The sequence below is a fragment of the Pogona vitticeps genome, chromosome 2 (assembly GCF_051106095.1).
Source record: "Pogona vitticeps strain Pit_001003342236 chromosome 2, PviZW2.1, whole genome shotgun sequence".
NCBI lineage: Eukaryota > Metazoa > Chordata > Lepidosauria > Squamata > Agamidae > Pogona > Pogona vitticeps.
In genome coordinates, this window is record NC_135784.1 from 27,253,524 (window position 1) to 27,263,506 (window position 9,983).

General features: G+C 46.2%; 1 protein-coding gene across 1 annotated transcript; it reads right to left on the reverse strand.

Annotated features, from left to right (window-relative positions):
- Nucleotides 1-91: 91 nt before the first annotated feature.
- LOC140703675 (vomeronasal type-2 receptor 26-like) lies at nt 92-9,983 on the reverse strand. The gene is made up of 6 exons (XM_072987031.2): nt 9,973-9,983; nt 9,457-9,748; nt 7,804-8,019; nt 2,939-3,166; nt 2,176-2,302; nt 92-1,188 (listed from the first exon to the last, which is right to left on the reverse strand). Exons 1-6 carry the CDS (start codon nt 9,981-9,983, stop codon nt 278-280), a joined length of 1,785 nt encoding a protein of 594 aa, XP_072843132.2. The 3' UTR covers nt 92-277.

A 9,983-nucleotide genomic window follows, 5' to 3' on the forward strand; every position in this document is an offset into this window, starting at 1 on the left:
CGGCATGTATTGTCGTACGAAGTGCCCCATAAACTTGATTCTTTCTTCTTTTCTCTTTATTTATTTTTACTTTACTTTTCTGGTTTTCACGTTTTCATTTGAATATTTGTGTAACTTTGTGTTATGTGAATTGTTTATATTATATTGGAAGCCGCCCAGAGTGGTCGCATAGACTAGATGGCCGGGATACAAATCATATAAATAAAATGAATAAGTAAACTACCTTCCACTCAGTCATCAAGGCTACACTCTCTCTACTCTTAAGTCTTATGAAGGATCAGTTATCATTCTGGGTTTTCAACATTAAATGCTCCTTGGTGTTCATGTCAGGTCTAAACACAATAATATAGCATTTGGGGACAAAGATGCAGCCCAGTAACCCCAGACTGGAGGATAAGATGGAGAAGACCTGCACGGCCGCCATGTACTTCCCTTTGGTGCTCAAGTAGGTGGGCACAAAGGACACCCAAACGCTGCAGAAGACCAACATGCTGAAGGTGATCAGCTTGGCTTCATTGAAGGCCCCAGGCAGCTTCCTGGCTAGGAAAGCCAAGGTGAAACAGGTGGCAGCCAGAAAGCCCATATAGCCAAGGGCACTATAAAACATCACAACAGAGCCCTCGTTGCACTGCAGTATGATCAGCATGGGTTGGGAATGCATGTCAGATTCTGGGAATGGAGGAGAGATGCCCAGCCAAACAATGCAGATGCCCACTTGAATACCAGAACAAGAAAGGACAATGTAGTTGGCCAAAGTCTTCCCCAGCCATTTCCTCATTGTGTTCCCTGGCTTAGTGGCCATAAAGGCTACCACTACCATGACGGTTTTTGCCAACAGGGAAGAGACGGCAATCGAGAAGATGACACTGAAGGCAGTTTGTCGGAGAAGGCAGGTCACTCTCTGGGGTCGGCCAATGTATAGAAAGGAAGACAAGAAGCAAAGGAGGAGGGAGCCGAGGAGGACGTAGGTGAGGTCCCGGTTGTTGGCTTTGACGATGGGCGTTTCTCGGTGTTTCACAAATATCCCTAACACCAAGAGTGTATTTAGAGATGAGAACAGGGCCAAGAAAGTAAGGGAGATCCCCAAAGGTTCTTCATAAGAGAGGAAGCTGATAGTTTTCTCAAGACATTGGTCTCGTTCCTCATTCGAAAATTGATCATCTGGACATTTGTTGCAGTCTTCTGCATCTGCGAAGAATTACAACAGCTTCAGCATTCATATAATCCATTTTACATCAGTTATCATCACTGGTCTTTTTCATTTATTAAAAGGGAATGGGGAATATATAGCCTTGAAATGTTGATGGATTGTAACTGCCCTCCATAGTAGAGAGATACAGGTTCATGGGAAATGCAGTCCAACATCAAAGGGAGGTCAGCATAAAAAAGAATTTGTGTGAGATGGATCTTTAATTGTTTTCTATCAAAAGCAGAAGAAGAGCCAACAGTATGATGTGGCTGCAAGAAAGATGAATGATAGTTTAGACCTCATTGACAGAAGTAGTGTCGCCAACTCCCACGAGGTACTGGTGGACTGAAGGGAAAATTAGACAACCATATGTCAGATTTAATTTGAATTGAATTCCTGCATAAAGCAGGAGTTGGAATTATTAATCGTCTTGATATTAGATGTGTATTCTGGTATTCCTTTCCAGGGCTCTGTACAGCATACCTGAGTGTTTTCCATTGTATCCTCCCAGATGTATGGTATGCATCTTTAATAGCATCTAACCAGATTTGAACTCTACCTTCCCCACTCAAACTGCATACTTTAGCTCATCCAAATGTACCGATAGACCAGTTTGAATTCTCTTACAGAACCTTACAAATCCATCTCAAACCCTAACTCTATTTCTGTAACATAGAGGAACTGTCTCAGATGCTTCTGAAGAACGTTGTACAGTGTGTGAGTGGACCCTTGCCTCAGTCCTCTGTTTTTTTCCCACCAGGGGGTTGAAGATTACCTCACACAGAGTTGTGATCTTCTGACACCTGGCCCTACACATCCTACTGGAGCCAAAAGGCATAGGATGCTGACTTCCTTTTTGGTAACCCTCCTTTTAAGTTCTTCAGAAAACAACAGATGTGGGATTTAAAGTGAAAAGCAGAGAGTACAGGTGAGTTCTGCTTAATTATGCGCCTCCTGATCACCTCTTTCGCCCTGGAGTCACCCACCTTCCTGAGTGGAGATGGTTCCTCCTGCACACGGGGCACAGCCATAGCAGCAGGCAGGCTCTCCCTCCTTCACCAGCTTGACATGTCCTGGATGGCAACTTTTGCTGCATCTAGAAAAGGGCACGGTCTGAGCATCAGGAGAAGCAGCGTTGAGAGAAAACATGTTCATTAGGAGATTCATTTCTGCATTAGTGGAAATTATTTCTGGGATAGTTAAGATCTTAAGGGAGACCTTTAATTACATGCTGGGTTTTATTAACAAGTGACACCCTTAACACCATTGCTTTTTTATTCAGAATGGTCTGGAGACCAGGCTGGACCAGGCTAATTAGGATAGCTTAAGGTCTTGTTGAGGTCCAGGATGCATTTGGCATGATCTTTGCATCTGCATGGCATTTGCACCTCAAGGGGCTCCATTTGGCCTGCCTCCCTTCAGAAAACCAAACAATCCCCACAGCAGGAAGTCAGTCTTTGTGTTGTGCAAAAAAGAGAATTGCCGTCCACAACTCTCCAAGAGCTCATATGTCTCCTCTGTCTCCTGGTTGTGGATGATCCCCACGTACGGGACATGATTTACTATAATCTTGCAATTAATCTTAATATAAGGTACAGAACATGAGCAAGGGAAATGTCCTTTTGGTACAGGAACACTCTTTTCATATCCAAGATACCGTAGGAAAAGCATAAGGAAGAAAATGAGATAGACTTTTTAAAAATCAAGAGGAAATCAAGGGATTGAAATGAAACAAGTGGTTTCTCCCACCTGGTTAAACCAGCTGGACCATCCAATGGCATTTTCATCAACGGTCACCTTGATCTCAGGGGAGTCCCGTCTCTCTATACGCCCAACTTCTACTCCGGCGGTCGACTTGTTGGGAAACATTAACCAGTTCACGATATGGAAGTCAGCCGCCAGCTCCCCATTCTCATCCAAATAAACTCCATTCATGGCAATATTGTAATACTGGACATTTTTAAGAAAAGGATGAAGCTAAAAGGACAAGCAAGCTCATTAGGCAAACAGGAAATCCTGTTAGACATCTTGGCCCTCACCAGAATTACTAGGGATTTTTTAAATAATATAACTAGATCACGTAGAACTTGAACTCTGTTAGCAAAAGTGACTAAACTGAGACAATAGTATTTTGAGCACATCACGAGAAGAAAAGACAAAATGAAAGAATACTGGGATAAATTTAGGCAACAGGAAAAGGAATGGTGCAAATAGGAGAAGAATTTACCCACTTAAACAGCCCATTCTCTTGGGTTTGCAGGAGCTGAGCTGGGCTGTGCAGAACAGAATGTAGAATGGAGGTCATTCATTCCTGTAGAATCTGTTAAAACCGAACCAACATCATAGAATACAAGAAGCAAACCGAAATCCTCTCCATTGCATCTAGTAAAATCAGGGGTGGGGTGAGGGAATCAAACCAGAATGGCTGCATATCTGAGCCTGTTCTCATTTAGAAGAGGCTGATACAGGCCATGAAGCCCTGAACCATTCCCCCAAATGGGCACCCGATCCATACATTCTGTAGAGACCGAACCCTATAATATTTATTTATTTATTTATTTATTTATTTATTTATTTATTTATTTATTTATTTATTTATTTATTTATTTATTTATTTATTTATTTATTTATTTATTTATTTATTTTATACCCCGCCTATCTGGACTACCAGTCCACTCTAGGCGGCTTCCAATACAAAACTGAACAATAAAACACAGGCAAGTGCATACTAATTCAATAACAAGTACAATAAAATAAAAAAAAAATAGGGAAAGTAAGAGAAAGAAAAAATAAAGAAGAAAAGATAAGTAAATTAAGAATTGGCTGGAGGGAAGGCCTGAGTAAACAACTATGTTTTTAATTGGGTTTTAAAGGTGCCCAGCGTAGGGGCCGCGCGAATCTCTCTATATATGTCTTCTCCTTCCGGGCCTCTCTCGGCGCCAGGCTCCTCAGCCTCACCTCCTGACTCGCGCGGGTGATCCGGGTAGACCTTGGTGGAAGCAGGCGTTCCGCCAAATATCGAGGTCCTAAACCGTTTAGGGCCTTGTAAGTAAGCATTAAAACTTTGAAGTCGACACAGAAACAAATGGGCAGCCAATGCAATGCGGCCAGCGTTGGAGAAATATGATGGTATTTTCTCACTCCAGTAAGGAGTCTGGCCGCCGCATTCTGCACCACCTGAAGTTTCTGTATCAGCCTCAAAGGCAGCCCCACGTAGAGCACGTTACAGTGGTCTAATCTTGAGATTACGAGCGCATGCACCAAGGTAGTGAGCGTCCCCGTGTCGAGATAGGGTCGCAGCCGGGCAATCCGCCAAAGATGGAAAAAGGCGGTGCAGACTACTGACGCCACCTGCGTTTCCATGGTGAGCGTTGGATCCAAATATATGCCCAGGCTGCGGACCCCACTCTTCACGGCCAGGGCAACCCCCCCAAATGTGAGAGAGTCACCCAAGCCGCCTACCACGGGGGCACCCACCCTCAGAACTTCCGTCTTGTCCGGGTTCAGCCTCAGCCCGTTCTTCTGCATCCATTGCAATACGGCCCCCAGGCAGCGCTGAAGGGACAGGATGGCATCACCTGCAGTTGGTGAAAAGGAGATGTAGAGCTGGGTGTCATCAGCATATTGATGACACGAAGCTCCACATCCCCTGATGACCCCACCCAGTGGCCTCATATACATGTTAAAGAGCATTGGGGAGATGATCGACCCCTGTGGAACCCCACTGTTGAGACTCCATGGGGCTGAGACACTCTCCCCAAGCTGTACTCTCTGGGGACGGTCCTCCAAGAAGGAACGGAGCCAGGTGAGTGCCGAGCCACCAATTCCCAACTCGGAGAGCCTCCCCAGGAGAATACTGTGGTCAACGGTATCAAAGGCCGCCGAGATGTCAAGGATGTCCGGTTAGCGAAGAATGATCAACATAAAGCCTTTACCTTATTCAGGTAAAGGTTAGTTGTGACCTTAACAGCTATCCAGTTATGATCTGCCGGGTTCTTCCTCCATCTACATTCCAGCCTTCTCCTTATTCGCTTCATCGCTCGAAGCTCCAGGTTAAACCAGGGCACCGGGCGGGTTCTGCGCCGGAGAGAGCGTTTAGGCGCGATCGTGTCTATGGCCCTGGTGGCAGCCGTGGACCAGCTATCCACCAGAGCGTCGACAGGAGAACTAGCCAGGTCAGCCGTAACACCTCTCATGGCGTCCTGGAATCCAACCGGATCCAGTAGCCTTCGAGGGCGGACCATAGAAATAGGTCCCTGCTCCCTGCGAGGGGGGAGAGCCACTGTGAGGTTACACTTTACCAGATGGTGATCTGCCATGGCAAGGGGACCAACACAAGGTCAGTCACCATCAGACCACACTCGCTCCAATTGGTGGAAAAAACAGGTCCAGCATATGGCCACCCACGTGGGTGGGGCCATTGACATGTTGGGACATGTTCAAGGAAGCCATGGTTTCCAGGAACTCAAGAGCTGGCCCAGAAACCTCTGCCCCCGCATGGACGTTGAAATCACCCAGGACAAGAAGCCTTGGGGATCCCAACAGTGCCGCGGAGACAAGGTCGGCCAGCTCCGGAAGGGAAGTGGCTGGGTTGCAGGGGGCACGGTAACCCAGCAAAATCCCAATACCATCCCTGGCCCCTATCAACACGTGGAGTGCCTCTAGAACTGGTTTTACCACCGAGGAGCGCCTAGTAACCTCCAAGCTGGATTTATAAACAATGGCCCCTCCAGTCTACCCTGGTGCTGGATGGCATAACCCAGCGGACAGATGAGAGCCAGGGGAGGACCCCCCTCCCCGCCAATCCACGTCTCGGTTATGGATGCCAGGTCTGCATTCTCATCCAGGATAAGGTCTTGGATCACCTGGGTTTTATTGGATACAGTCCTGGCATTCAACAGCACCAGATTTAGAGTGGAAGGTTGGCTGGACTGGCTACCTCGATACTGGGGGTTGATCACAGAACAATGAACAGCCATCAAACATCTGTTCATCATTCTTCTGACATGAGTAGGGACTGTGCCAACACCATATCTTCCTTTACCCGTGATCACAGTGATGTTAAAAGGCCCATCACTGGGCGAATAGGCCTGCCACTCCATGCCAGATAAAGAAAGAAAAAGAAAAAAATAGAATAGAAAAGCAGAATCCTAAATAATACCACAACTTAACAAAGTGCAGAGACAAATACAATATGGTTCAAAATTATACAGTGTTATAATTAAAAATCCCGAATACAAAAAATAGTAATAAGTTTTTTAAAAAGCACCCAAATAAATTACTCCCTCATCTAGTCCAAGTCTGTCCTCCTCCGCCTCGCAGCCTTGTCCTTTTAAGTTTTACTGGTCTTAGAGTTTTTATTGTTTCAGAAGTTGTTAATATAAATGTTAATGGCAAGGGAGATGTCGGAGTGAGGATGTTACTCACGAGTTGCATTACAGTGGTGAGTGTGGGCAGCGTTAAAAGCAATAAAGTCCAGGCAAACAAGTTCTCAGACCCTGGCTTTCCCTTTTCCCTTCCTTGAAAGGGAGGTAAGGGTTCCTTGTGCGCAGTCCGGGAAGGGCAGAGTGAACAGTCCGATCTAGGGAAGGAGGCTGCCGTCCGAAAGAACAACATAGTGGCCGCCTGGCAAGTCGGCTCTCTTCTCCCCACAGCCACCCAGGGTCTTCCCCCCACCGTCTCACCACCGGAGCTTGAGATGGTCCGCCTCTCCACCACAGCAACACGAGGCAGGCAGAGCTCCTGGGCAACGCAGCCACCTCCTTTTGCTACAGGAAACTCAGCAGTCCCGGTTCCAGCCTCAACCATGCAGTCGGGAGAGAGCTCGTCACAAAGGGGGGGGGGGGGCGCCGGGTCATCAGGCTCCAGTCTTCTCCCCTCCAAGGCAGCCTCCAATGTCAGCCTGGATCGGAAAGCCCGTTCCCCCACAACGCTCAGACACCGCTTCCTGCGGGCGGGTGAAGGCTTCTGAGCCTCCGAGCTCCGCTGACAAGCCAGAAGACTCCAATCAAGCCCCAACTCCGGCCCTGCGTTAGAGCCCTGGCTCCAGCTCCACCAACCCGCACTCCGTCCGGCAGCCAGTCGTCAGGGAGGCGAGGAGGAGGACCAAGGAAAGAATAGGGGGGAAGAAAGAAGAAAGGAAAGAAAAAGAAAGCAGAAAGAAAAAACAAATAAAAAGTGAGGAAAATCCAAGAGGCAAGCCGGTGCGGTGGAAAGAAGCGCTAGCCGCCCGTCTCCGGCACCATCTTGGGGGAAAAACTAATATAAGGAGACTCCAGACTTGTCTGTGCAGCCGAGAAGCAGATCGGTGAACTGAACATCAAGAGAATTCTCATTTTAACAAAGGATCATTCCACCACCCTGACTGATCACTGGAAAGTGGAGAATGGTTCATTGGGACAACAGATCCCACACAGAAAATCTGCTCCCACTGCCACAGGAGCCTCACAGATCTTGATTTCAGCAATTAGTAACAGTTTTCCCTGGAACCTTCTGTGAACAGAAAGGAGTACCTGCCATGGCTGGATCCTTTGAGCTGCCAGGCTATGCCCACCCATTGTCTTCCTCCAATTTGATCGGGAAAGGTGTGCTGCATGCAAAGACTGTGTCACAACCTGGATGGCATTGTAAATGCTGTAGCTGTCTTGAGACAGGATCCTCTCGATCACATCCTGGGGCAGACTCTCCTTCTTCTCTTTCTCGATGCACCTGTTCCAGACTTTCACAGACAACGTATCTCTTGGAGAGAAACAACGAAATGCTGCCTTGCTTAACTGGTCATTATTGAAGAGAATCGTCTCAAAATCATTATATTGTGTCCCTTTGTTGGTCTGGATCAAGAAGGACAAGTAAACATGGGTGAACTGGAGATCAAACATTCTGAACAGCAATCTCACGGTAAGATCCTGCAAAGCTGTTGCAATCCATACTTTTCCCACAGGGGATTTTTTTAACACTCCAACTCTTTGAATTATCAATCCAAGATTGAGCATGGCCTGAGAGTCTATTTGACAGACAACAACATTGACTTTAGTGCTGCTAAGATTGGAAATCAAGTCAGAAAGTGTTCTTCTGACAAAAACCCCTATGGGCATTTTGTTTGAGAAAGCAATACATATGCCGTTCTTTGTGATCACAGCCGAGAAAGTGGCCATAAATCTTTCTCCGCTTTCATTATCTGGAGCCAGGAGGCCGATCCAAGTCCACCTGAAGTGCAGGAGCAGTTTGACAATCCCCAGGTAAGGAGGCTCCTGATTTGGGACTGCTCGATAGAAAAAAGGGTATTGGTGTGTCTCCTTTGGTATTTGACTGACAAAACGATAATTGACCTAATGAGAAAGAATGGGAACAAAACTCAGACTCCTAGGATGATCTAAAATGATTTTTACTAACTGCTGTGTTGCTACAGTAAAGGAATGCACCTTCCTCCATCTAAAAACATTTTGGAAGATGGCTTCCCTCTTAGAGAGAGAGAGAGATGTATTTGGGACTGTTTTACCTGATTTAGCCCAGCCCTTGCTTCAGTCGAAATTCCCTTTCCCTCCTTCCTTCCTTTCTCTACAGCATCCAAATTACGTTTCATCTTGGGATAACTCACTCCTCTGGTATCATGACATCCATCCATTGTTGTTGCTGTTTCTTATCTTTATTCTTCTACATTTTCCACTAGAGGTTGGACATAACATGGCTATCCTGGCTTTTTCAAGCCAGTTTTCCAGTTCCTAATCCTCTCTGCACTTCTTTTCTATTTATTTCTTAAGCTGTTTTTTTGTGAAATGAGGTCTACCACTTCCGGCTCAGGAAAGGTGATGTATGAAAATGCATGATTCTGTGGATCAAAACTGATATCATATAAATGAAAACTCAGGGATCTTCATTATTGGTTCAACATCAAAGGGAGGAACAAAAAGTAATGTGTATCCACACAACGCTGTTACCTTCCCTACCTTCGGTGGGAAGGTAACAGCGTTCCGTGTCTAAGTCGCACTGGCCATGTGACCACGGAAGATTGTCTTCGGACAAAACGCTGGCTCTATGGCTTGGAAACGGGGATGAGCACCGCCCCCTAGAGTCGAACACGACTGGACAAAAATTGTCAAGGGGAACCTTTACCTTTACCTTTACCTTTATCCACACAACAGCATCAATAACACTTTTAATATTTCTATTATCTGTCTTTCACCCTTCCTGACATTGCCCTCCCCAATGTGGCAATCTATAGAGATTTTAAAAAATAGAAGGCGACTCACCCTCCACCCCTTTCATACCTGTGGGATCTTGTAGATGTCCAATATTGTTGAAATCTGGGTGGAGATTTCTGAGTCGGCCCCTTCCAGAACCACCGACAAGCCAGTCTGCTTCCCACAGAGGTAGTTTGGAACATGCTGCTGCCCCACAGACAGCAGGTCCACCAAAGCCTCAGAAGTCGTCCTTGCACTGAAATGATTCTCATAGATGTTGTAGCCCAGAGTGATATTGGGTAAAAGGGTTGGCTTCTCGTTGATCTCACGAACAGCAAACAAGAAGGGCAGGAGGTGCCAGAATGTCGTGCCTTCTAGACTGTTACAAAAGGGGGACTCATCAAGCACTGTACAAGGAAATAATGAGACTTCTTGGGAAGTCCTAACCTTAACACTGGACTTGTAACATCTGTTCAAAATTTATTTATATATATATTCCAAGAACAAAAAGAAACAAAGGCCACTTTCTTTATTGCACACTAAATTTGACCCTCACAACAATTCCAAATTGCATACGAAAGCCTAAAAATGGGTCCCAACTACCTTTCGTGCAT

Excerpts from the sequence above, each read along its gene's own strand:
- LOC140703675 (XM_072987031.2), bottom strand. Across the intron at positions 3,167-7,803 it reads GCATTTACAATGCCATCCAG|CTTCATCCTTTTCTTAAAAA; the intron begins GTTGTGACACAG and ends TTGTCCTTTTAG. Across the intron at positions 1,189-2,175 it reads AACCATCTCCACTCAGGAAG|ATGCAGAAGACTGCAACAAA; the intron begins GTGGGTGACTCC and ends AATTCTTCGCAG.